Source organism: Acomys minous (assembly GCF_964271855.1).
Source record: "Acomys minous genome assembly, chromosome: 17".
Classification (NCBI taxonomy): Eukaryota; Metazoa; Chordata; class Mammalia; order Rodentia; family Muridae; genus Acomys; species Acomys minous.
The window spans coordinates 45249589-45277325 of NC_140500.1; the positions used below are offsets into that span (position 1 = coordinate 45249589).

Consider the following 27737-nt stretch of genomic DNA (forward strand, 5'->3'; position numbering starts at 1 on the left):
CTCTCTCTCTCTCTCTCTCTCTCTCTCTCTCCATCCCTAATGAGAAAGGATTGAGTAACACGGGTCCATGAATTTTTATTTTTGAGATTTTAGGCAGCGATTCAACCCTCTGATTACCAGAGTCCCTGCATATGTTAGAACTGATTGAAATTTCAATGTGTTAGCCTTTTCCCTGTTGGAAACTCTAATAAATACTGAAAAGGCCACAAGACACAGGCATGCTCAGCATGGGGCCAGGATCGTCCATAGCCCAGAGAGTGGAACCCTTGGCAATCAAGGCACCGGGCATTGTTGCCCTGAGTCACCGAGTATCTCCCTGCCTGGTACAGAATCTGCACGTATAAGTTCTGGTTTCATGTGTTTAAGCTTGCTTTTCACCCCTTTACCATTTCCTCTTTTCACATGAATGGGACACCTTTTCAGTGTAAGGGCATGGCATCTGTTCTGGAAAACCAGTGTTCTCACGGCCAAACAGTTCTGTTTGGACCCGCATGAAAGTCTGAAGCCCCCAGAAAGGCCTTGCCTTGAATCCACCCACTAACATGGTCTTGAAACACTGCCCCAACTTAGTCTCCACTTTCAAATTTATGAGTCAATGGTTGCATCCAGATGCCCAGCACAGCTTCTCCCTGCGGTGATAACCTTGTGTGTCCGATTCAGTGGGGTGACCATGGTATGAACAGGTGGTAGAGGCGAGCAAGGCCCAGCCAGCCCCTCCTACTCGTGTGTCTCCCCCCACAGCTAGACCCACTGCTCGTGCGTAAACATCCTGGTAACTTGTATTTATTTTCCCTTTTTGTTTGTCCATTTCACTTACCGGTTTTCTATGTATTGTTGCAGACATCTCAACAGTGAGCATGCGCTGGACGATAGAAGCACAGCTCAATGTAGAGTACAAATGCAGGTTGTACAGCAGTTAGAGCTACAGGTAAAGCCACGTTTATTTCTAATATTACCTCAGTATTCCTCCGTTCCCACCTTTCTGCGGCATTCTGTAATGACTTCCTGTGTGCTCACTCTCTCATGGAAACTTCACAGCCCGTTGTCCGTTTGATGTTATTATTGTGTTCTTTTTTTTTTTTTTTTTTTTTTAATTATTATCGGGGGAAGCTCAGCCTCGGTGCACTCTTTGGGACTGGTGCTCAAGTCTTTCTAGATTCTAAGCAGCGTTGTGTGTGCTGCCAAGTTGCCATCCTGAGCCTCCCCTCTGTCCCTTCCTCCCTCCCTCCCTCCTCCCCTCCCTCCTCTCCTCCCTCCCTCCTCCCCTCCCTCCTCCCCTCCCTCCTCCCCTCCCTCCCTCCCTCCCTCCCTTCCTCCCTCCTCCCCTCCCTCCCTCCCTCCCTCCCTCCCTCCCTTCCTCCCTCCTCCCCTCCCTCCCTCCCTCCTCCCCTCCCTCCTCCCCTCCCTCCCTCCCTCCCTCCCTCCCTCCCTCCCTCCTCCCCCTTTCTTCCTTCTTTCTTTCCTCCCTCTCCCTTTCCATTTCTCATTCTCTTCATCTATTTTTGTCTCTTTCCTTCTCCCTCTTGCTTTCTCTGCCATCTCTTGTCCTTCACACTGTTTGGCGATCAGTTGTTGCTGTACATCCCAGGAGTTGCTGATGACACTGAAGTGGAGCTAGCGGGGAGGGAGACTGAGAGAACGTGCGCGTGAATGGGCCGAGGATGAGTGTGTGAGATCAAGATGGGTGACTGCAAACACAAAGCCATGTATGTGTGTTCCCAAGCCACAGCAGGAGCCGCATGAAAATTAGACCCCCTTTGCCATTGATATTCTCTCTCTCTCTCTCCCTCTCTCTCTCTCTCTCTCTCTCTCTCTCTCTCTCTCTCTCTCTCTCATCACTGGGAGTAATTGAGTTTATTTTATATTTCAAGCACATACACACATATTAATATATAACGCCTATAAGGTGTATGTGTGTTTACTGTGTTCTGCAGCATGGTTTTTGGAAACCCTCTGGAGTATGTTGAATGTATTGTATGACCAAAGAGTAAACTTGTGCAATTTTCCTGGAGAGTCCCCTTTGAGGGAACTGGGGACATTTTAAATGTAAGTTCAACTTATGGGTAGAACTTGTGGATGCATTACCCCCCCCCCCCCCCATATTTTAAACAGTAATCCCCTTTTTGGTGTAATTAATCGAAAATTAGTTTCTGAAAGTAAAAATTGGGTCAGAAATGGAGATTATTAAAATGTACAGTTGCAAAAGCCTGACCCCCGCAAACCCCATTTATGCAACCGAGTTCCAGAACGCTTTTGAGTGGCTGATGACTCACGACAATTCTTCCCCTAGCTGGTTCAGTGTAGGCAAGAGGTTAGCCGATGAGGGGAAATTAAAACAATGTTGCACATTATATTGGTACCAGCCATGGAAAAGCCTATTTTGTATGCAAGGCAGCAATGCCGAGATATATGGAGAGCCCTAGGCTAAGTACAGAAGATAATTACATTTGGAGTTTTACTGAGTTAAGTCATTTACAGCTTCAAATAGTTGCAGAGGAAAAAAAAAAATCAGCCCAAACACACTTAAACTTTTTTGTTGTGACTTTTCAGGATAGAAAGGATTTTTTTTTAAAAGAGTTATCTTTTATGAGAAACTGTAATTTTGGTAGAATACTTTTTCCTTGTAAGTTATTTTCTTGAGCTTGTTAATATTTTCCATGTAGACAGCAAAAACAAACTTACTGAAAATAGTGAGATGCCTGTACAAGCTTAGAACACACCGTGAAAACAGTTTTCGGAAGAAGTATATTTAACTTGATCATACCTAGAAGGAAAGTGAGCACTGGGATTAACCCACCCCCCACGTACTCCCCACGTACTCCCCACGTTTTTTACAGTTGTTCAGACTTTGCGAGAGTGGAGTCCACTGAATGGAGACCTTAACCTTTCCTTCCTGAGTGTCTAGATATTTCTTGGAGGTGGCATTTTCAAAATGATGCACATCTCTAGATTGACTTATTTGCTATGAGATTACATTCTTCTGGCAGGCCTAAATAAGTTGTTGGGGTTGTTACAGTTTGCCCAGGTAGGTCTTCTTGTCTGCATGGTTGGGCACGCGCCACTGTTACTTACTGTAGAACTACAAATCTACCTTCTCAGTCAGTCATTTCTCAGTCTGTACAGAGAAGGTTGGGAGATCAGGAACAGCGAGCCCCTTAGTCAGCCAGGCTGTTATCTCCTGGCGGCTCCTCTGATGATTTTGGGGGGATGTGGCCTAGGACTTTCAATGGATAAGAGGAATACTGGGCTGTTTGCAGGCTTCACGTGTTCCTAGATTTCAGCCTTCAGCCGTGGTCAGACCAACGGCAGGGTTTTCAGTGGGTGACAGAAGCAAAGGTGGTCTGGCTGGAAGTCACCCGGGTTGTGTAGCTACCTGGGACGTCACAGTGTTTCGACTGAGAGTTGCTTTCAGGGAGAAGAGACACCAGGGTTCTGTGGGTCCTAAATCGTCTCTGTTTAAGGCTGTTGCTATAACTGGTGCAGGGCGCTCGGTAGGAATTAGCAAACTGTAGACATCAGGCATGACTTCACGGTCTGTGAAAGACTGCTAAGTGGCTGGGGAAAAAGAGAGAGGTGTTTCATGAGAAACTCACATTTTATTGTTTGTACATTACATTATACCGAGACACACAGATAGGCCAGAGCCCATTTACTGATGCTGTGTGATTTTTTTTTTTTTTTAATGCCACAGAAATGAACCTGGTAACTACACCAGAGCCCCTACGGGCTGCAGAGCTGACAGCATTTACTATATAGCTGTTACAGAAGTTTGCCAAACAACCTCTGCTCAGGGGACTAGAATTTTCATTATAATATTAGTTACTTGTTTCCCCGGGGCTCCTGGCTGTCTAAAGTTCTGCCTGCCCTTCTTCTGTATGCCTCCTCAGCCTTAATGCATAAAACCTTCAGTCCCGCATCGGTCGGTTCACCATCCCAGCAGCTTCATAACACAAGTGCTTGCCTGCCTTTGGTTCAGGGATGCCGGCTCATTTATTCAGTCTCCTTAACGGAGCATGGCCCTTTCTGGAGGCTCTGTGGAGGATGATAATGGCTAGAAGTGGGCAACGCTGCCCTCCTGCTTCTTATATTCTACAAGGAAAACTGGACTATAAAATAGATGACAAGTGGGAGGCTAGACAGTGGCTCAGCAGTGAAGAGCTCTTAATGGCTCTTGCAAAGGACCGAGTTCCTGGTGTCCGCGTGATCTCTCATAACTGTCTGGAACTCCAGTTACAGGGGATCTGAGACGTCTTCTGGCCTCCACAGGCACCTGCATCCACACAGTGTACACAAACTCACGCACCACACCCATAAACATAAATTATAAACAAAACAAACAAATAAATAATAAATCTTGCAAAGCCGAGCCAGGTGTGGTGGGGCACAACTTTAATTCCGGCACTCAGGAGGCAGAGGCAGCTAGGTCTTCAGGAGTTCAAAGACCAACCTGGCTAGTCCAGGCTAGTCAGCGCTACATTGAAATACCCTGTCTCAAATTAAAAAAAAAAAAACAACAACAACAACAAAAACCTTCCTCAAATAGAAAACAAATGACAACAACACAAAGCCACCTCAAAGATAACAAGTGGGGCCTACCTTTGGCTAGCTAGTTGACACAGGCTCTTCATAGCTGCAGAGAGTTACTCAAGACAATTCCAGTTCGAGAATGGGACCTGCAAAAATTAGTTATTATTGGATCAGACAATTAAACAGAAGATGTGAATAGTTCCCAGTGTGTCTTATTTCTGTGGTGCTGGGGATTGAACCCAGGGCTCTGCAGATGCTGGCCGCATGTTTTACCACTGAGCTGAGCTGCACCCCAGCCTGTTTGCCCCGAGAACTCATAGCTCTTCCGAGAACTACATGAAAGAGAGAGAGAGTTCAGATTGCAAGCCTAACAACTCTGGGAGCTTTGAGGACACTGAGCGGTTGTGCTTACAGCTAGACTCCTTGTTTGCTTCCCATTTCCTTAAAATTCCAGCAGTTCCATACTTTTCATTGTTGTTCTATTTTATTTTACTTCTTTGTCATTGCATATACCCATGCCGTAAATATACTGGAAAGGAGGAGGAGGAGGTTGTTTCATTTGGGTTCAAGGGACAAGTTCTCACTATATAGTCCATGCTGGCCTTGAACTCACTGCAGTCGGACTGCCTCGGCCTCTCGAGGTGTTGAGATTACAAGTGTGCCTCACACACTCAGCCTGGGAAAGTCCACTTTATTTTACTCAACTCCAAATCATGATGCCCATAGAACCGGAGGTGGTGGGGGCAGGCAAGGCCCTGCAGTGTAAGACTTCTTGGGGAGACAGAGTTGGAGGCCCACAGCATCTCTGTTGCTGGTCCCCGTGCATGTGATCTCCCCCTCTCAGCCATAGCCTGGGGCAGTACCTGTTCTAGAAGAGGTGCACTGCACACTGCTAGTCCAAGGAACTGTTGCTTTCCACCCAAGGCATTTTTTTTTCCCCCAGTCCAGGGAATTCCTAACTACCTTAGCATCTCAAAGTTAATTATAAAATCGGTAAACTTGAGAAGTGTTTGTAGCACCACAGCGAAGAACAGTTAAGGTCTGAACAGTTCCAAAGAAGCGATGCTGTATTTCCGTAGCCTGCCCACTAAGCTGCTGACTCTGTGCTGGGAGGCCCCAGGCCACTCCTTTGTCCCTTTCCCACACAGGCTCACACTGGATCTTAGCATGTGTGTGAGTGGCAGTTCTTGTCTAAGTCTGAGGATAATAAAGACTGTATATGGCAACTAAGAGGCTGAGGCAAATCCAGAAGGCACTGAAGCCAGGGGAGTGCTGTCCTCTGTGCGTGTTCGGTACCTTCGGTCCATACCGTGACCCAGGACAGAAGGTCCTCGTGCGTCTTCTCCATCACTCGCAGCTACCTGAAGAACCACTGATAGCCTTGAGAGATAGTGGCTGGAGACGGTTCCCCGTGTAGTAGGGCTGTTGATGCAGTCTTCCACTCCAACCAAAAGCAAAACCTTTTGAGACTCTCCCACCAGCACTGTGCGTGAGAGCTTCCCCGACTCCACATAGGTAAAATGTGACTGGGTTCACAAATCCCATGTTTCCACCGATATATCAACTACCAAGCAAGGGAGGTGTGTATCTTTGAGTAGACAAAGATTGTTTTTCCTACCAGTGAAGAGAAGGTTTGGTCCATTGTATTTCCAGTTTGCCCTTGTCTCATTGAGAGGGGAAAAAAAAAAGAGTCAAAATATCTTTGAGTTGATGGTGTGAGATTTTTTGAATATCTCTTGCCTTGTTTCACTACCAATGGAGTATGAGGGTGAACCTCAGCTTTTACTGAGGAGCCAAACATTATGAACCGGGGGGGGGGGGGGGTGATCTGAGTGAAAGAAGATGTGTCGTAGCAAGAGAAGAATGTATCACAGAAGTCAACTGGGTCAAGGACTTTTTTTTTTTTCAAGGACAGAAGGCCACATTTTTATTATCCCAGCTGTTAAATGTTCTCTGTGGATGGATTTTTTTTGTAATGGAATTGTGTATAAAAAGATGTGCAGGAACTGTAGAGGTAAATGTTACAGTCTTAATGTAGCTCATGAAATGTAAGCCTTCCCTCCATCCTGCCCCTACCAGGACCGAGGACCTTGGTGCAGGAACTAGGAATGCGTTAAAAAGTGAGGATAGCTTACCCCACAATGGCACAGTCAGAATAGTCAGGAAACACAGGATGCCTGGGGGCGGGGCTTAGAGGGGATACCACCCCACACGCGCGCGAGCATGCACACACACAGTGCACAGGACCTTGGAAGAAGGAAATACCTAAAATCACAGGCAAAAAAGCCCTATAGTATTGGCGTAGGAAGAGGAGAGTGGCACTGGTACACTTTCTTAAGCATGCAGTCTATTTTTGTCATAAGGCAGTGCCACATTACCCACTTTTCATCCTCTCCAGGAGATTATGTCTTTTTAATTAAAAAAAAAAAATGTTTGGAGAATGATGTGTTTTCATTGTAGGGGTATGTTTCTGGACAGGCTTCCTCCAGTTCCCCTCCCCCAAATCTTTCAGGTTGATAATGAAAGCAGGGCTGGGGATATAGCTCAGTTGGTGGAGTGTTAGGCTCACATGCATTGAGCCTTGGTTCAATCCCAACACACGTGCACACAGGCGCGTACGCGTATCCACACGCTCAGGCTGCCTCTGTTTAAAAGGCTGGGCATAGAGGAGTGTGTTTGTAGTTAGATGGCATGCACACTGTCCATACTTACCATGTAGTAACTGTATTGAGCGAAGCCCCTGACACATAGCAGGAAGGAAGGAAGTCTAGCATGCTGGCAGTGCCACAGCGGCCACTTTCAGGCGCCTGCGTAGGGGACAATGGCAGGGGCTGTTAGCAAGGAGGTTCCAGGTCAAGGCAACCACTTGAGAATGTGCCCAGATTGTATGGAAGAGATGGAGAGCCTAAGAACACAGATTTTTTGGTTTTTGTTTTTTGTTTTTAATCAATCTAGCTGACCACTCTAGCCTGCCCCCGGTAGGCTTGAGGAGATTTCTAGGACCTAGGATTTCCAGTTTAAAAGATGGGACAATTCTGACCATGTAGGATAAGCTAGTTGCTCCGCTGTGTTGGCGGCATCATCCACTGTACTGTGTCCTGCCTGTAAGTAGCTCAGAAATGGGCTGGAACGTCTCCAGGATGACTGTTGGCCTCCTCATGTACAAGTCACTGTCCCTGAGGCTTTGAACACACAATTTATCAAATCCCTCTATTAAGAACTGATGCCCGCTTCCCCTTAGTCTCATTTACTTTTATGTAAGGAACAGAAATGAGTCTGTGGGTTGTGTCTACTGGGCATGCCTATTATCATGCTCCTCAGTGCTTCTTTTAGGGTGGTGTTCTATCTTGGGGGGATCTTAGCCATCTGAGAGTCAAAGGTACCCTGTTCATTTCCCGCCCACCAGCTAAGGATACTGAGATTTCTTAATGCAGTGGCTCTCAACCTATCTAATGCTGCTGCCATTCTGTAGTTTCTCATGTTGTGGTGACCCCCGGCAATAAAATTATTTTTGTTGCTACTTTATAACTGTAATTTTGCTATTGTTATGAATCCCAATGCAAATGCAGGCTGGTCTTATCCCTGTAAAGGTCATTGCCCCCCCTCCCCCATGGGGTTGCTACCCACAGGTTAGAGACACTGGCTTAGCATGTTAACCTGTTGCAGACCAGTGGTGGATCGTAGGAAAATCCCAGCGCCCCAGCCCAGCCTGGCCACCGTTTTATTGATAGTACTACCTACAGAATTGCCCCGAGTCTCTTCCTTTCCTCTAGGGTTCTGAGCTTCCTCACCTCGGAGCCAACTGCTAGGTTCAACATTTGGTCCATGGTGCTGCATCTGTGGATCCTTTCTCAAGGGACCCTGCCCACTGGCTCTGGAGCTAGTGGGAAGTTCGGTAACTTGTCCACACGTGGAACAGCAAGCTGCGTGGGAATGTCAGCACAGAGGAAAGTGCACAGGTTTCAGTAGCAGGGGAGCCATTAATCCTCACACGAATTAATTACACCATGGGCTTTGCATGCGATTAACCCGCCATTAGCTATTTGTAACCACACCAGCTTCCCAGACTTTAGCAAATATATTATATGTAATGTGTCCCCCTTTGGCCCTTCCTAACCCCATTTGTGGCCATACTCAGGACATAGCAGCAGCCCTGAAAGCCCTCTTGCCTTTCTCTCCCTGAGCGAGCTCAGAGAGTGGCAGGGGCAGCCAGGGCCTAACATTACCGTGACTTCCTGTGGCAGCGGCTTTGAGGCTGGAGCCAGGGAAAGGGAAAGGGAGCGTCTGGCTTTCTCACTTCCACATCCTTCTTTGAAAAACCCAAGACACTTATTTTTTCATAATTTAAAATCCTGCCTAAGTCTGCAAGCATTAGGATTCCAAGACTATGACTGAGTATTAGTATGTGTCTGCTTTAAATGTCAAGAGAGTCTTTAATAACAACATGCAGGGAATGTTAAGATGGTGACAGAACACAATCAAAGTAGGGAAATTCTTGAGTTGGGGTGAAATGAGCCGTAGGTAACCCACTTTTTGAACATGGGAGTCGATGGTTAAGACATTGTTACATGTCTGTCCTGGTGCTGAATTCAGAAAGTATGTGAGTGGCCATGGACGGATTGGACAGGCCACGGGGTTCTGCTTGGTAACTCGCCAGATCGGTGTAGCAGTTGGAGTTGTCTTTCTTTCCAGAGAGTCCCGTTTAGGGTGTGTGTGTGTGTGTGTGTGCGCGCGCTCCTTATTTCTGACTTCTTGTTCCATTTTGCTTTGACCATGCACTGTTCAGAGAGCAGTGTACTTTCTGCCAAAGACAGGTCGGAGTGCTGGATCATGGCTGCATAAAAGCATGCTTTGAAAGTGAGATAGTTACTGTTGAGGTCCATGGAAGAGTGGGGTCACCCAGACTCCCTTGCTTTCAGTTGGACTCTTGTGACCCTTACGAAAGCCCAGGCTTCCTGTTTGCTGTCTTGAGAGGTGGCTTAGTAGGCTTAAGCGAGACCTCAGAGTTTAGAGGTGTTCTCTTTGGGAACGTCTCAATCCTGCCTGCGCCTCGAGTGCAGTGCCTGCCACCACTGTCAACCCCAGCTCCTTTATGAGAGCGGTTGTCCTAAGTCCAGGTGAGGAGTCCCACACTGAAGGATTTTTCCATTCTGGGAAGGTCCCAGGGGAGTCTGAAGATCAGGCCATTTGAGTAAAGTCAGACCTAGCACGATAAAGCAAGGGTCTAGTCTGACTTTTATTTCTTGGCTTCACAGCCTTACAGGTGTCCGTCCTGTGTGCCTCAGCCTCCCTGGTTATAGAATACAAGTCAAGGGAACCTAGAGCCACAGTGATCTCTAGATCTGTCCCTAATAAGTGTTGCACTTTTACATACTCACCCTCATTCGTTTCAGTGGAGTCCTCTGTGTCACCAATAAGAACTGACAGATTGACCTTTAAATAGCCCTCCTGACAGCAGGTAGAAGGAAGACCATGAGGGAACCAAACTCTGCTCCTGTCTCTCTGACAAAAGCGTGTGCTGGACCTCCCTCGGTTTTGTCTTTGTAGACACTGAGTGGAGCACCTAGCCTTTGCCATTCATAAATGCTGTTGGAGCAGTAGAGTTCAGAGCTTCCATAGCCTTGTGTATCTAAAACCGAATTTGAGGCTCAGATAATAGAAGAGGGGGTGGCCTCTATCATCCAGCAGAGAAAAATCATTTGCCCAGGACTGAGAGCAAGATTCAGTCAGGCCCAGAGACAAGTCTGTCAAACTTTGACTCCATCTTCCCTGTGCCTTCTGTCCTGTTCTAGTCTTTAAACACGGGGCTTCTCTCCTGACCCAGATTCACAGCTGACTCCATCACACCCCATTGTGTGGATCCTGATTCCAAAGATAAACCCAGCCAGTGTAGACTAGACTGATTTAATTTCTCCTTTAAAAAAAAAATACGTGGCAGGTATTTTTAACTTCCATGAAGCATTCATTAGTCGCTGCACTGAGCTTGCTCTGTGCGGGACTCGTGTTCAGAACAACCCCACGGGTTCAGAGATGAGTATTTCATATTTAAGAGAAAAAATAAAATGCTCGGAAGGATTGTAGAGTATGCTCAGAGGCCAGATTTGATCACAGCACAGTGGGAGAGCAGATCCGTTACACGCCTCCGTTTGGCCATCTTTCAAGAGAGTTGGTCTGCAGACTAGAGTTCCCAGGACCCTGCTCAGGAGTTCCCTCTAAGGAAACCCCTTCTCCTGCCTGTGTGCCAGCTACTGGACCAAGCAGCACTAGAGAACAATTCTCTTTTGATATCCCAACATACTTCGTTTTTTAATTTGCCAGCCTGATGGCTAGTTAACCTTTGTGCCAACTCTCCCCACGCCACCCCACCCCTCCCCTCGCCACTTTTCATGGAATTCCAGGTGAGGAGGTAATGCCGAGGGTATATTTCCTACCATAAAGTATCTGTGTTCTCGCATCATGTAATGAGATGGTGCAGCAGAAGCTGGTCGGTGAGGTGTGTTCCTCGTGCATAAACCTCAGGGGGTGGATGTGGTCCTGTGCACACATTGTCCTTCTCCTTGTCTGTTGGGAGGTCAGGCTCAGTGGGTGTGGTGAGGTCCTTGCCTGGTGCTGGGGCTTTAGCTTTTTCCTTTTACCTACTTATTCCTTGTAATTGCTACATCGGAGATGTTTACCCCCAAATTAAATCACAATTAATATCCAGCAGACTTCAGTAAATACCACCTCTCACCCTCTTGCTTGTGTTGTTCAGCATGGGCAGTGTGCTTACTTCATGGTTTCAGAAAGATGGACATGTATGACTTAACTCCTTTATGCTCCATGATATGTTCAAAACAAACTTAAAAAGAGAAAGAAAAGAAAAAGACACCTCAGAGTATTTTGGTTTTACTATGAAAAACAAAGTAAACAACCCAAAACAACAACAAAAACCCTTTAGGTCACTTAACATAGAAAACAAATAACGACAGAAAAATGCTATTCCCAACATTTTAATTGTTTTGTCTGAGCCACTATGAAAACCCAAATTCCTTTGGCATTATGTGTTTAGGGAGTCGTAGTTTGGCAGTTCAATAATGCACCAAAGAACAGAGGGTGAGTAACATAGAGTCGGCCCTAATATGGTGTCATTTTCATTTCCTGTTTGTTGAAAGATAAATGCTAACACTGTAAGGCTTCACTCCTCCCCATTTCTTCTTCCTAATTTATTCCTCCTTGAACCATAAGGGAATAAAAAGAATTAAAACTCAAATGTGATATGGCTGTTGACTGAGCCAGCCTGTGGGGATGGGACAGAAGCATGTTTTTGTCAGCCGTTGTGCACGGTCTCACTTCTCTGCCTTCCCCTGACTCCTGAGCCTCTACCTCCCGTTTCCCCACCACCAGAAACAACTTGGTTAGAAATGTGAAGTAGGTTTAATTTGGGCATAATTTTAGACTTTAAAAAACAAAACAAAAACTAAAAAAAAAAAACAACCCTGATTTCTAAAGATTTAAAGTCATCTATGAGGTATTAAAGGAATAGGTTCCCCACCCTGCTTCTAAGGTATTATTTTGGACAAACTATCTATAAAGCTTTTGAAGATACACACACACACACACACACACATACAGAAAGAGAGAGGGGGGAATATTACTTTTCTCCTCATTTCTACATTGTCTCTTAATGATGCTACATCTGTTTCCTCAACTTCATTTTATTTTTTGGAGGCCATATTACTGACTGCTTAGCTAAGTCATCATTAGAAGTCCTGACCTAGATTTCTTATGATACAACAAAGTTATCACTATGTCGGAATGGTCCAAAGCCAACATAAAGGTTCTAGCATCCAATGACTGGCGAATGTTCACTCTGCCCATCCAGTTAGCAACATCTACTTTTTATGGAGTGAAGCCACTGGGATTATTAAGAAAGCCTCTAGCGAGTACTCAGATGTTAACACCTGAAATAGGGAACTTACTGTTCACTTAAAAAGGGGAACCCAGCAGACCTGATACCACTACTCCTCCCAACTAATGTCACCCCCCAGTCCCAGTAAGGCAGACTCAGCAAACTTTCCACAAGTGCAGCCAGGTGTCTGCGAGTTTGTCCACAACCACAACAGGTACATTTATGAGTGTGAGCTAGCTGCTCATCTTCCTGTGGCCTCCTTGTGAATCAGCTTGGCTAATGGGCATGATTCACGCTTGCCTTTGAGCTGTCCATGTTCCCCAGGACTCCTTGGTGCCAGGAGGTCTAGCATTGTCCCAGTTAAAGCCTGATGCACCTTGTGTTGGGAAATCTCACATCAACACCTCCGGTTATTTGGCAGGGCTCCTATAGATTTCAGATGATGAAGCAATAAAACTGATCCTGCCCTGTGCTATAGTGCAGCAGTTAGTTGGGATATGCATAGTTTGGGGGGGGGGTGTTCGAAAGAATCACACATCTGTATCCAATGATGTAACAAAGCCTTTTCTTCCCATTAGCTTGCAAAAGATAAAGAACGCCTGCAAGCCATGATGACCCACCTGCATGTGAAGTCTACAGAACCCAAAGCTGCCCCTCAGCCCGTAAGTACCGGTCCCCACCAGGGGGAGTGACAGTGCTCTTCCTTCTCTGCCTCCAACCTCAGTATCTTGGTTCCTAAGGCAGAGAGACATGCCAAATCCCTTCCCCGACCTGTCTCTGTCTGGCCTTTCATGGTGAAGACAGCCAGGAAGCCAGGCATGGGAAGAGACGTAGGGTGACACAGACATGATACCCATGCTAGGTTTCTAGGAGTCTCCTTTATTTGTCTTATTTCCTTGCACTGGGCCTTGAAGTCAGTCGAGGTCTAGGTAGGCATGTGATGTCTAAAGCAGACATCCTGCCTTGGACCTCTTTCTTATCAGAACTTACATACATTTCTGGAAACCTCCTAGTAGCTTTAGCTGATTATTCAAAATGGAGGCCGTGCCTTGGTTCCTGAATTTAAGATTTGTAAAATTTAAAGGTACGCTGACTTTTATTTGATTTCGCTGGGAGTCCCTGTGTGAAAATTAATTGAGCGTTGACAATCTATAGTTAGTAGCAGCAATTTTAATCAACATGCAATGATGCAGCGTAATGGCAAAGTATTAGTTTATCTGTTTTGACTGATTTTTTCCCCTCTAAATAAAGCAAACACACACCCCTATATGTATGATGTATGCTGATAGAAATAAAACGGAGTCAGACTATTAACCCAGTAAATATGGTAGCCTGCCAAGATGCAGTTGGCAGACAGAATTAATGTCTGAGGCAGAACACATTACTGAGATACAGGACATAAAATCATTAAACACTCCACGCATCCATTTTTACTGGGAAAGAGTCTTAGCTTCCATGTATTTCACAGTAAATGGCTGTGGGACTGGATGGGTAAGAGAAGGGATGTGGGGAGGAGCCAGAGTGTTTGGAGCTGTTCCCACTTGCCCCTTCTTTTCAGAAAAGCACTGGGGAGAGCATGAACCCAGCTGAGCAAACTAGTGCTACCCTGAAACGATTTGCCTGACTTCCAAAAGAATCATGACTATTGGCAAATGTGAGGGGCTGTGATTGTCCTGGACCTCTCTGGAAGTCCTCAAGGGCTTCAGACTGCTTCCCCTAGGATGAGGGGTGTGAATCTTCATTCACACCTGGCAACAGGGAGAGAATGAGGCTGTCCCCATCTTCCTCCATGGACTAAAAAGCACCAATGATGGACTCATGCTTGAATGTAGCACTGGAGTAATAGGCTTGTTCTGGATCAAGGCAGAGGAGAATCACCTAAAAAGATGGAGCTGCAGAGTCCCTTAGGGTCCTCAGCAGGTGACGGGGCCTGGGCTAGCTAGGAACACCATACATGTAAGCCCACATGGGCAGGAGAGGACCCTTGATGATCTGGCTCCCCGTGGGCCTGTGCTAAGTAGCCAGTAAACAAGAGAGAAGCAGCTGGGGGCGAGGGCATGAGCAGGGAAGGAAGGTTTGTCTTGATTAGTATTGAGAAAAAAAATGTTTTACATTCTAGAAAATTATAACTTTGAAGGGGACCTCCTACTAAATTTATTTTTAACTGCTCTATTGAAAATTCTCTACCACTAGTCAACATTATCTCTTAGTAGCTCAGCACAGTATTTCTTTATTAAAAGAAATAGGCACGAATATTTTTGACTGAAAAATTAATAGCTTTTGAATTCATACACAGCAGGTTTTCTTTTGCAAAGAAGTCCAATATCGCCGCACAGCACTTCTATAACCATTTATTTAGAGTCCAAGTCAAACCTTTGACAGCTAGAGCGCTGCTACAAGCCAGTATAAAGAACTCCAAGATGTAAACCAACAATAGCCCGTCTGTGTGAGGTTTGCCATTGTCAAATACATAGATTGTTTGGATTAGTTTATGTAAATGTACTGTTGTATTACCCTTCGGAAAAAAAAAATCACATTTGTGTATGAAAAGTGGTTCCCCTCACAGGCAGCATTATAATTCCTTATCCTTTAACTTACATGTAAGAAGTAAAAATTGGTGCCTGACACGTAGATATTGTGTGACACTCTGTTGTCAGAGTGAACCTGCCTCCTTTTCATTTATTAGAAAATAGAAAATTTTATTATAGATACCATCTTAGAAATCAGGAATTATTAAAATATGTATAGGTGAGGCATTGGAAAATTAATTATAAAAGATAGACGTGTAATGTTTTGCATAAATTTTCACTTCCTTGCCAAAGGAAAAGAAAGAAAAAAAAAAAGGCCCATCCATATTTCAGACCCCTTGATGCTTTCAACTTTAGGGACTTGGAGCTATCTGGTGACTGATCCTAATGTTCAAAATGTTCCCTACAGCCTGTAATTAATTTATTCCACCCTAAATAATAGGATGGCTGGTGAGCATTTGAGTGAATATCACTCGAGAGTCTGTGGTTTGAAACCAGTAGTCAGTGCGTTTCACATCTAACCATAGATGGGGACTTCCGCGTTACGGCCTTGCCAGTGAGTTTATGAAGTTGTTTCTTTTTCCATTTCTTTTTTAAAAAGGAACTCGGTGTTTATTTTTAAAACTTAGTCACTAAGTGACAGAGTGCTTCGCTGCAAATGTTGCACATCGCTAAATCCCATTAGGTTGGCTATTGTCTCTCGTTTCCAGTGGCCCACCCTGTCCCCAGTTCATCTTATCCGAGGTCAGCTTGCAGATGCGTTTTCTGGACCCCAGTGTGGGGCCCATCTTCAAATGTGCATAGATACAGGGTGTGCACATTCCCAGGACAGTGCCCCAGGGTGTACGTGAGGCTCTGCGCTCTACCCACAATGGGCCGGAAGTGTCTGGATAGTGGGAACTGTGTATCCCAGGCCTTATGTTCTGGGCTCGTCAGTACATCTCTTGTATCAGGATTAGAATTCCTGAATTTAGAAATCAAACCATTCCATCAAAGGATAGGTAGTTGGCTACCATGACATACTGAGGATGGTCAAATGAGAAAGACCTGTAGTCGCCATGGAGGTGTGTGAAGTTTTGTGAATAAGCTACCAAGTTAAGTATATGCCTATATCTATATATGTGTACATATACACGTACACATATACACATAAACTATTTGTTGCGTAGAGGATGCTATATGTGGCTAGAAAAAAGCGACCTGGAAAAATGACGTGTCATTTGAAACCTAGAAGCCGAATAGGATTCTCTAGAAGCAAAGAGGCCAGCTTCCCAGCTCTTGCCTGTGGTGGTGAGGAGTGCGTACAACAGATCTGTGTGTGTGTGAGGATGGGCCTGGGAGACGAACATGAACAATGAGAGGGGTAGAGGAGAGAAATGAAAGGAGTTCCCAGTCTTAGAACGCAGCTGTCCTCAGCCAGGCCCTGCATGAAAAAGGCTTGGCTAGAATCTAGCAAGTTCTAGAGTTGGGTACCAAAAGAGACAGGCTGTTGTTGACATATGTTTGCAACAGCCAAATTTGTTGTAGTTTAAGATTTTAACGTTCTTCTGCTTCCCATGGAAAGAGAAGCAAGAGGAAAAAAGAAGAAAATAGCCTGCTATTTCTTTGTTCCAGACCCGGGTCCATTCCCGGAGTGAACAGCACAGTGTCTTGTCTATACTTAACTCCATGAAGAATTGGCTGAGATTGATCCGGGGGTTGGGGTTGGGGGATGTAACTCAACACGGAACGACAACAAAGGGAAACATGTCCGTGTTGGGACTTTATTAAGTTGTCAATGACTTCTTACAAAGCCATTTTGCTATGCTGACGTTTAGGAGTATGCAGTATAAATTCCACTTCATAACGGGGAGGGGGCGTGCCTCTGCTTTGGGGGTTCCTGCACTTGTGAGAACTACTCCCCAGGCCTGGAGAAACCACATTCTTTGAGATTTGGAGGGCAAGTAGCTACAGCGCAGGTAGTGGAGCTTACTTTGTGAAAAACTCATAACACAGTTTTGGAATGAAATGCAGCTTGAGATTTTCCTCTTTGCGCATTTTCTCTGACTCCACAGCAATTAGGGCTTGTTTTGAAATAGCTTTTAGCTCCTATGAAAACAGAGTGGTCCCTCCACCCTTTTGGGGGAAAAAAAAGCCTGTGAACTTCAAGGGATAGGTGATCTGGTCTGGACTGCAGGGCCTTGCAGCAGCAATGGCGGCCCGTCATAAAGCGGGATTCTCGTGTGCAGCACACAAAGGCTGTTTTATGGACTGCTTTTGTTAAGTCCCTCTCACCTCAGCTCAGGTTTGTTGCTCTCTGACAGGGATGTCACCCCACCCCCACCACTCCCCACCTAGTCCCTAGAATAGCCATGCTCTCATCAGTGTGCAGAGACCTCCCCAAAGGCCTCCCCACTGCCCTGCCCTCTGTCCCCTGGAGTCTGAACTTGGTGATTCATGCCTACAAAGGCAGCCTCTGGTCTGTGAACGTTGCAGGTGGGGGCAGGACCTGAGCCTCTCAGGCCCATCCAAACAACAGCAAGAAACCAGTTTGGTGAGCCTCTAAGTCCCTCCTGTGCAGTGCTGGCCTCTTGTGTTTTGGTTTCAGGTTTTTCTTTTGTTCTCAGAATCTGTTTTCATGAGAAACAAGAACACAAACAAAAACAAAAAAAGAAAGGCTCTTGTGGGAATACTCCCCAACAAGTCTGTTTCTGTCTGGCGTTTGCATCAGAGGTTGGTGTGTGTGTGTATATATATATATATATATATATTTTTTTTTTTTAAATGCGAGTGACTCACCATCTTTACACGGGAGGGAAATGTGCTGTGGAAAGAACTAAAGATTGATTTTTGTTTTTAGAAAGGACAAAGTACAATATCGGGTCGCTGACAGTTGAGGTAGTTTCAGTGGCAGAAGCATCCAGGAAAGGCCTTCAGTGCCCAGACTGGGCTCAATAGCACACTTGTTTGTATTTTTTATTTAAAAACTAAAAGTCTGTAGCAACTTTAAGTGACATAAGAATTTAGCTCCTGGCCAGAGTTTGAAAAAGATTATCTTTGCTGAAATCATCTCTTCAGTGGCAACTTGCCATGGAGAAAAATATCTGCGTTACTAGCTTTTCTAAACATAGCAACCTCTTCTTAAATAGAAATGAACACAATGAGAAAAATGGGTTTTCCATCAGGGAAAGAAACCTTCCCAGCCCAACCCCTTCCTGCTCTGTGCCCTGGAAAAAAAAAAAAGTCTCTTATAAAACCTTACCTACCATAGAACATCAAGCCTTTCCTTTCTCATTGATTATTCTATAAGGATTAATAATTTACAATTAAGATGCACATTTCAAGGTAACAGCAAAAACAAAAACCCACACTGTTCCCAATTTACTCATTTATTTCCATGTGGGAGCATGTGTATCATGTCTTCTTCATGTCTTCTTCAATCATTTCTCCACCTTATTTTTTGAGACGGGATGTCTCACTGAGCCTGGAGCACAGATTCAGCTAGGCTCACTCTCCTGCCAGCCAGCCCCAGGAGCTGTCCTGTCTCTGCCCTCCTGGGCTGGCGTTATAGTCGTGAGCCATCATACCTGAGGGTGCTGGGGATGTACACTCCATCTTTGGGCAAGCTCTTTCCTGACAATGTCAACCTACCCCTCCCTGCCACCCCACCTCCACCCGTAACCCCCAGCACCCCAGTTTGCTCTTGTCATTTTCTGGTGGCTCACAATTATTTTGCTTTCAACATTTTTTTGGTAGAGTTCCTCATTGTAAGAACAAGTTGTTTTGTGAACACAGTGTGTTTGATTCCTTTCTGGTACCCACCCCGACCCCCAACACCTTTTCTCACAAAGAGGGGCTTCTCCTCGAGACACACATGCGATCCGATCCACAGACAGAAGTTTGAAAGTTGAAGAGCTGGTACGGCAGCTGCCAGAGTTGTGTCTCATTAACTTGTTGGTCAGCCTCCTGATGTCCCTGCCCGGCAGAACTCCCTGTTTGGGTTCCCAGCTTTTTGTTCTTCCCTCACAGGCTACAGTCATGTTTAATTTAGAATCCAGGCTCCTTTGGCAAATTAGCAATTAGAACAATTTTGTGGGAATATGTATATGTGTCATTAGTTTTTCTGCAAATTAATAGCAAGGGCAGAGGTCAGGCAGAAATTTTCCACTTGACTGAAGCACTTCCATTGAGACTTGGCACTTGGGTTTGGAATGGCTGCAGCTGCTCCCGGACACCCTTTTCCTCTAGGAACTGTCTTCTAATTAGTTTACCTCATAGCCATCATTACAAATATTACTGTCTCCCCTCCCTGAAATAAAATTACTGTTTCTACAAAATATTCCAGCGACATTGTGCACCACTGCACATTGATGGTGGGGTCAGTCGAATGCACCATTTAATCATTAGATCACCTCCATCCGCATCTCCTAATTAGAGTCCTTACAATACATTTTTATCTGGTAATTAGCTGAGATTGGCTGCTTCCTCTGTGGCTTATTAGAGACAGCCCAGCAGTGGGTGTGAATCATGGTGTCATTTGTCAAGCCTGGTAAACCCCTCTCTTCTCTTGGAGCTCAGTGTTTATTTCCAGTTCCTACCTACATTCAAAGGCATCCAGAAAATTCAGCCCACATTACTGTCTTCCCAGCTTGTGCAAACCTGGAGGGATCTGTTGTTGTTTTGTTGTTGCCGTTGCTGCTGCTGCCATCTTGGGCAGAACTGGTCCAAGTATTAAGCCCCATATAAAAGCCACAAGAGTCAAGGTCTGGTGGCATGTCTCTGTGTGCTGAGGTTCATCAGTTCCTCCAAGATCTGGGTATTCAAAACAATGGCCTTGTACCTGCTGAACCTCCTCTCAGGACTGGAAGGGAGCACTGGGATAGTGTTCTTAGGCTAAAAGGCGAAGTCAAGAAGTGGGGTGAGACACCAGTGAATCTGCCTGGCTTTTGTGCCCGCTTTTGACACTAAGCACGCCAAGGACAACAGTTCCCGGGTTTAGTTTTGCTTCTTGGTGATACTTACTGTCATTTGTAAGCTAGGAGAAGAGCTGTTCACAGACTCCTTTCCCAAAAGCAAGGAGGACTGAGAATAGGAATGGCCATAGCGATGGTGGTAGACGCTAACTGGGCACAAGAAGAGGGCGCCGAGGCTGGAGGCCCACACAAGAGTGTGGATTGACTCTGGGTCTGAGTCTGGGATAAGGACAAGCTTCTCTTTGAGTCTGTGTAAAACATGAGCAGTTTGTAGTGGTGTGTGGATGAAACGAAGCCACAGGGCAGGTGTTTGAGAGTATGCATTTTGTGAATGATACTCATGGCTTCCGACGTTTCCCGCTTGGGCTTTTCAGCAGATAAATAAGCAAAGCTATGCATCTGCGGTCTTCCTACACTAATTTCTTGATACACCATCCACTCCAGCCAACGCTAATACATGCAGTTCCCAAACTTGGGCACTTGTTAAGGCCTGAGTAGGCATCTTGCCTTGCCCTGTCCCTGGCCTCTCTACCCTGAACTGTTAGCACTTGGTTTGCAAATGTGTGTCATGGTCAACTTTCTAGCACTACTGGGAGGGCAGCTTACCACATGGCCCCTGCTTGCCGTCTGTCTCTCCAGCTTGCTGTTCTTGGGCACTGGAGGCTGTGGTGTACTGAGTCAGTTCCTCAAGCTGAGCATAGAAAGAAAGGCAGAGCTGAAAGCTCGCGGCCCACCCTTGAGCTTCGAGCACCAAATCTGGGCTTTTCTGTTAATGTTCCTTTCATGGTAAAGGATCCTTTTTTTCTCTGCCCTTGGGACTTATTTCGCAGGGGAGATTTCCACGGTCTCAAATTTTCCTTGCCATTGTGTGGATTTGAGTTGAGCCTCCCCATACACTGGAGCAAAGGGCTCACTTTTAATAGTGTCCGCAGGTAACACTTGTGCTTAATGTTGACTGTGACAATGGCAAAATGGGCATTGTGGTGACTGATTTGAAATGTGATGTGAAGATGTTCCTAAGTAAGAGTATACTTTGTAGAAGGTTCTTGGGTTTGGGAGAGGCTGAGTATTTGATAACCTCCATAAACTCGATGAAAACCACTAGGTTCTTCTGTATTGTCCAATTCAAGGGAATCCGGTGGTTTTGGAGAGGAATCACCCTTCAAGTAGTTAAGAATTACAAGGGAATATGTTGTCTAATAGTTGGGGTGTTTAAAACTTTTAAGCAACCAAATGTTGGAACTTCATAGAAATAGATGTCTGCCTCCTGAGTAAGTGCCACAGGGTCACCAGGCACACTCCCTTGGTCTGCTCAGTTCCCTGATGGACTTACATCCCATAACTTCTTGCTGTTCTCTATAGTGGCTCAGAGCCTTGTGTGGCCCCTTGGTGAATCCATTGCAATTTTAAGGAGAGAGAGAGAGAAAAAAAAAACATCCCAGCCAACACGGCTTTCCAGTTGTGATAGTACACTGCTGAGAGCCATATTGGGCAAACCAGGTTTACAGCACTGTAGCCACCCAGCTGCGGTCCCTTCGCTCCTATACCTTGCTGTTATGTAAAGAAGAATACCTTTAATTGGAAATGAATCCTGTGTAAATGTACCAATTTGCAGAGGTAACTCTCGCCAGGTGTCTGCCTATCTTTCCTGTGGGACAAAAGAGGGTTCTCTTGGATGCTTGGGCTTCTGTTTCATTTGGTTTGGCTTAGCTTTTCCCCGGTCCTTCTAACCAATATTAATCTCCTCACAGCTGAATCTGGTATCAAGTGTCACCCTCTCCAAGTCCGCGTCAGAGGCTTCTCCACAGAGCTTACCTCATACTCCAACCACCCCGACTGCCCCCCTGACTCCCGTCACCCAAGGCCCCTCTGTCATCACCACCACCAGCATGCACACGGTGGGACCGATCCGCAGGCGGTACTCAGACAAATACAACGTGCCCATTTCTTCAGGTAGCTACTCTGTCTTTGCCTGGGGCGTCATGGGGAATCTGAAGTTCTTGTCATGGAACCCCTTTTTAAAAAAAATGACCATTAACAGGACAATGATTCTTATTTAGCAGATATTGCGCAGAACCAAGAGTTTTATAAGAACGCAGAAGTTAGACCACCATTTACATATGCATCTTTAATTAGGCAGGTGAGTAAATAACACAGACCGTGAGATGCTATCAAAAGGTGTACGTGGGTATATTATATTGATGAAGTAGATTTAAAACCACTTAGTATGCAAGCATGCTAAAACCTTTTCTATAAGGTTTTTTAAAACTGCAATATATAACATAATTGCTTTTGATTAAGTATTACAATACGATGTGATTATTAGGGAATTCATTTCACACAACAGTGAGAATGAGGCTGTTTAAAGATGGCAAGTCAATTATCACAAAGCTACAGTAATCTCTGATCCCTAGAATTAATCTGAGCTCTAAATAATTACTGAGCTTTAATCAGCTAGTGAAATGTTTTGCATTTCTCTTTGATTCTGCTTTATGAATGACTAATAAATTAATATTTCTGCACAGAAACAGAAATAAAAACTCCAAACAATTAGATAATTCCATTTCGAGTTTTGCTATTGAACTGTTTAAATACAACCATTAATCTTTGATCATTTTGTGAAACCTGTCTGAGGAGTTGTCTCCAAATTCCAGGGTTTTAGTGTGTGTGTGTGTTTAGTTTGGCTTGGATTGGTTTGGTTTTTTTACATCTTCATGAACACTGTCACATGCTTCTGCCACTTGGGTTATAAATTATCTTCTTTGGATCCTTTTTGCTCACAGGCCATTCTCGAATCTCCAGAAAAGCAGCTAACACTAAACGAAATCTATAACTGGTTCACACGAATGTTTGCTTACTTCCGACGCAATGCAGCCACATGGAAGGTAAGCTTTGCAGTCTTGAATTTTGACCTTTATAGAAGGGAGAAAAATCCAGTTACTGGGCAGCGAGAATATCCCACGTGCAGTGGGAATATGACTGGGAGGAGGAGGGCTTTGCTGTTGTTGAAATGCTCACGCCACCCCCACCCCTGTAAGATAGCTATGGGTGGACCAGCTGTTGGATCCTCTGTAGGGAAAGGAGATGACACTGTGACCTTTAACTCTGACATTGGCGTTACTGCTTAAACAAACCACATGTCACTCATTAGCGGGCAACCAACACTCCTTTACAGGGGTGCCATCAGGAGCCTAGAGACACAACCAAGCTGAATAAGATCCTCCAGGGGTCAGATCCAAGCTCACCAACCCCACAGATAGAGGAAGCCGAGTAATCCACGTCTTCACACAGCAAAAAGGGCGATTTTTGCAGAATGCAAGGTGTCAGTTATCAGAATGGATTCCCATTCAGAGGCTCTCGGTTACCATGAGGGAAGAAGGTAGTTTCAGAATTACGTAACGTGACACCGTTTGCTGTAGAACAGGTCAGATTCTGTAGCTCTGCTAGATAACGCCCTAAATGCTCCGAGTCCCTTCTAAATTTCCCTGGCCTCTATGCCATGTGTTAGATCAAGCTTTCCTGGGTAGGCATGGTGGTGCATGCCAATAATCACAGGACTTGAGAAGCAGAAAGCCTGTGAGTACCAGGCCAGGCAGGGCTACACGGGTAGCCTTCACAACTTCCTTAGCTTCCTAGTTTTAATTTGTTACACTCTGCTAAGTAGACCTGTTTGGCACCACCTAGCATTTAAGTTTTTTTGTGTTTATTCATAACTTCGGTACAACAGGTGCTATTACAGGATACAGTGTCCTTAATTTAATAGGAAGAAACATTTTGGTTTTCTCGTATTCTATAAGAAAAAATTAGTATACGTACAGAATTAATTCATTAACCACATGGGGGCTGACAGGAAACTATATTGCAGACCTTAGCCTCTTTCCCAGCCTTTACAAAGGCTCTTTAGCTACAAATCTTTTAAAAATTTAGGAAGTAGAAGCGTGAAGTAGACATTTACTTCAAATTGCTTTTTATAAATACCAAGTGGTCACACTTCAAAATAATGACCATTTCCGAGTAGAAATTTCAATGCACATCTCACTTTTCCAGCTTTGCAAAGCAAAGGCGGGAGTGTCACTGATATAACAGCCCTGTAGGAAGTACTCAGTGACTGTGTGTCCTTACTGGGACAATGATCTCAAAGACAAAATGAAACAGTGTCACTTATCATCTTCTTTTAAAAACTCCTGATGTTTTTGGTTGTTGTTGTTTTTTTTTTTTTTTTTAATGTATGGCCCTCAAAATCATAGAGCCATTCTTTTATGAGGAATAGCCTTTGGTGTCCTTGAATTTTTGTGCACTTTGGTACTTAGGTAAAACTTCAGACAGTGCCTGATGCTACCTTACTCCCATGTGTATATATGAACTCTCTTGAATCTGAGAGGGGCGTGGCTTTATTTACTCCTCTCTTCCTCTCCTACCCCCACCCTCACCCCCTGTGCAGAAGAAAGAAGAAATTTTGTTTCCATAAAAACTAGGTTAAGTTTATATGCATAGAGTTTTGTTTTTAAACAACGCACCAAAAATGTTTTTCAATCAAGGGTACCCTTTGATTGTCATGTTGCTATCACGAATCTCCTTCCAGCTGACCTCAGAAGCCCCCTGGGCGCTCATTCTGTGGTCCCACTGGTGAACAGGTCATCACATAAGCAGTACAGTTTGCCCTGCTACCCTCTAAAGGCTGCGTCACAGAGAAGAGTAACCCTTAGTTACCAATTACCATTGTCCAGAAACCTAAACAGCCTCTCAGAGTTTCAGGATTTGCCACCAGGAGAGCAGATTACTGCAGGAGAAGAGTGTAGCTGTCTGAACAATACAATGCTGGGATTAAGGGGGAGGGGCCTTCTATCTTAGGTGCCAAAAGCTCAATAGATGTATCGACTTACTCTGCCCACGCTGAGCCACTTACTCTGTATCTGCCACAAGTCACACGTCCTAGTCTCAAGTCCATCGTCATTGGGATCAGTAAGTCAGCCAGGCAGGGTTATATATCCAGTTTGGTTAGGGCTGTGGATTGTCCTGAGAACGGGTGACATATAAAGCTCCTCACACTGGAATTCAGAACGTCCTTCTCGTTAGATGTGCAGGGCCCCCCTTAGCAATGGCCAACGGGGACTTTTAAACATAAGAAACATGGAAACCAACTACAGGAATAGGGAGTCATTTTGCCATTGAGAGTCCTCCTTGTAAGTTCTTGGCATTGACCTCAGTTACTTAAAATTGTTCCCTCTAAGTTAATCGCCTGTGTTCACAAACATTCTGCAAGGTAAGGCTTTGCTTTGGTTGAGACAGCTGTTGGTGCCAAGTTTGCCCACTAATCATGTTGGCTGTACAAGGTGGTACTCTCAGTGGTAAAATCCTATTTAAGACTTTCCTTACAAGGTTTGTGCATGCTGAGCATATAAGTGTTCGCCTTTCATGATTTAAAAGTAAGACACCCTTTTATGCATCCCACATAGATGGGTGGGTTTGTTAAGAATGGTTTTTATACCTTATACAAGTCTTGATTTTGACAGCATCTTAGCAATGTTTTAGATCTCTGTGGAGAGACCTGCTTGGGGTTTGTATGCATATTTACCAACCAGTGTGTCTTTTGGCCACATGGTACCAGAAATCGGGCTTAAATGCCAGAATACCATTACTTCATAAATTGGGTTGTTTTTTTTTTTCTCCAAAAAGACACTCAAAAGAAGGTCCTCCAATGGGGGGAGGGGATGGTGGCTACAGCTCTGGGGGTGGGGGGGATGGTTTAACAGATGTGGGGCTGAATGTACTATTGTGATTTTTTTTTTTTTGGAGTCTTTTTCTTATAGAAAAAAAAATGTCAATGTTCTCTCTTTTATACTTGCTGCAGAATGCAGTGCGTCATAATCTTAGCCTTCACAAGTGTTTTGTGCGAGTAGAGAACGTTAAAGGGGCAGTATGGACAGTGGATGAAGTAGAGTTCCAAAAACGGAGGCCACAAAAGATCAGTGGGTACGTCCGCCATGTTTGAACTTCTTAGCCCAGCTCGGATTGTGCTTAACAAGTGGTGTACCGTAGAGGCTGCTAGGCGGCGTCAGACTAAAGAACTGGTTTTCACGTTGTCTCAGCTAAGGGAAGCAAGAGAGCATTTCATCCCTCCTGTCTCGTATACCCACCAGTCCCCCTGCCCCTGCTTGCTGGTGTCTGTTACATCACATTGCTAGTAGCTTTTAGGCGGCGATGCATATTAACCCTCACAAGCCATTTGCTTATGCTTATTGCATTTTATTTTCTTTTTCCTGTTCCCTGTACTGGATGTCTGTTCCGCCCCCAACCCCGCCTCCTTTTGTTGCCACTTCATCTCCTTTGCTGCTGCTCCTATCCCAGGGTGCGATTCGCACCAACCTCTCACTGCATAAGTGCTTTATCAGAGTAGAGGATGAGTTTGGGTCCTTTTGGACAGTTGATGATGAAGAGTTTATACGTGGCCGCCATATTCAACGAGGCCGTCCTCGCAAATACTGCCCCGGTGAAAACTCTGACGAGCTTGGCGCACAGTAAGAGCCTTTCCTTGCTTTGTTCTTTTGTCTCTGCCGTTGCTTTGGCTTTGCATGGTTGACTCATCCCGTGTAGTATGACATCTCACCCAAGAGCAGTGCCACGGCTTTTCTGCAACAGAGGCTGAGCGGTGTGACTTGGACATGTGCCTCGCTCCTTTCTCTTTGGAACGCCAGTGCCTAGAATGGTGCTTTTTCTATGTCTTTAATGCCGATCGATGATTGACTGCATTTTGATTTCAGCAGCTTACGGGGACCCTCAAAGCTAGCTATTTCCTGTGTTACCCACAATCCCTGCTAGTGACAGGAAATGATGGTTACAGTGTGTACCTGGTGGGATAATAAGTATGGACAAGCTAGGCATAGGGGTGTGTGCCCGCAGCGACAGCCCCCGGAAGGCTGAGGCAGGCGGGTCGTACTCCAGGACAGCCGGGACTTTGTAGAGAGACCCTTTCTCAAAAACTGAAAACCAGATTGTCCTACGCCAAAGGAAAAGATTGGTCATGTCATTTCCTCAAAAGTCTGTTGATAAATGAACCTTATTACCTACTGGAAGCCACACTTGCCCTCAGAATGCCCAGTATAATTTTGTAGTGCTTTCTTTTTTCTTTCTTTCCTTTTTTTTTTTTAATTGTAAGTAAGGCAGGGATATTTTTGTTTTTAATTTTTAATTTTTTTTTATTTTAATGGTATCTTGGCTTCCTTTACCTAGTCAAGTAGAAACAGCCCCAAATTCAAAGCATGCTGTCCCAGACTAGGCCCCGCAGCTCAGGCTCCTACTCTACAGAGGACGGAGGAAAGGTGCTGTTTCCTCTAGCAGTCAGGGTCAAGTTCGGCAGAGAAGAGAGCTGCTCAAGCAGGTCCCAGTCCCAGGTACACCTTCCTGCTGGAGCCTGGGGGCACTTAGCCCTTGCAGACTGGCCCTGGAGGCATACGCCCGAAAGTGTTATAGTTTAAAGGCAGTTTGTCCAGGACAAACAAGCTAGCTTCACCCCCCCACCCCAGACCCACCCCGAGAAACATACACAGAGCTCACCTTTCCTTCGCCTTCAAGGCCGGGAGGGGGAAGAATTTCAGATGTGGAAGGCTACCAGCGAACTTTAAAAGCAAACCTTAGCGAGGGCCTCTGGGTTGATTGCGTTTAACTTTGAGTTTTTATCTTTTTCTCCCACAGCAACCCCTCCCTTATTAAGAACATGCAGAGCAGCCACGCCTACTGCACACCTCTCAATGCAGCTTTACAGGTAAGATTAACGGCCACCCCCAATCGGCGGCAGCACAGGCGCAGGGCTCCCCCACTCATTTCAAAATATATTAGCCTCGC

General features: G+C 45.2%; 1 protein-coding gene across 16 annotated transcripts in view; it reads left to right on the forward strand.

The window, feature by feature from the left end:
• FOXP1 (forkhead box P1) overlaps positions 1-27737 on the forward strand; it is a 606995-nt gene that overhangs the window by 565310 nt on the left and 13948 nt on the right. For 13 of the 16 annotated variants that reach the window (XM_084764913.1, XM_084764908.1, XM_084764906.1 and 10 more), the window contains 7 exons: positions 841-928; positions 12994-13077; positions 21647-21848; positions 21956-22035; positions 22679-22780; positions 25747-25868; positions 27588-27657. In XM_084764913.1, the coding sequence (XP_084621039.1) occupies positions 841-928; positions 12994-13077; positions 21647-21848; positions 21956-22035; positions 22679-22780; positions 25747-25868; positions 27588-27657 (748 nt within the window). Of the gene's footprint in view, positions 1-840; positions 929-12993; positions 13078-21646; positions 21849-21955; positions 22036-22678; positions 22781-25746; positions 25869-26243; positions 26414-27587; positions 27658-27737 lie in introns of all 16 variants that reach the window. The other 3 variants (XM_084764900.1, XM_084764899.1, XM_084764905.1) reach the window with 2 other exon arrangements.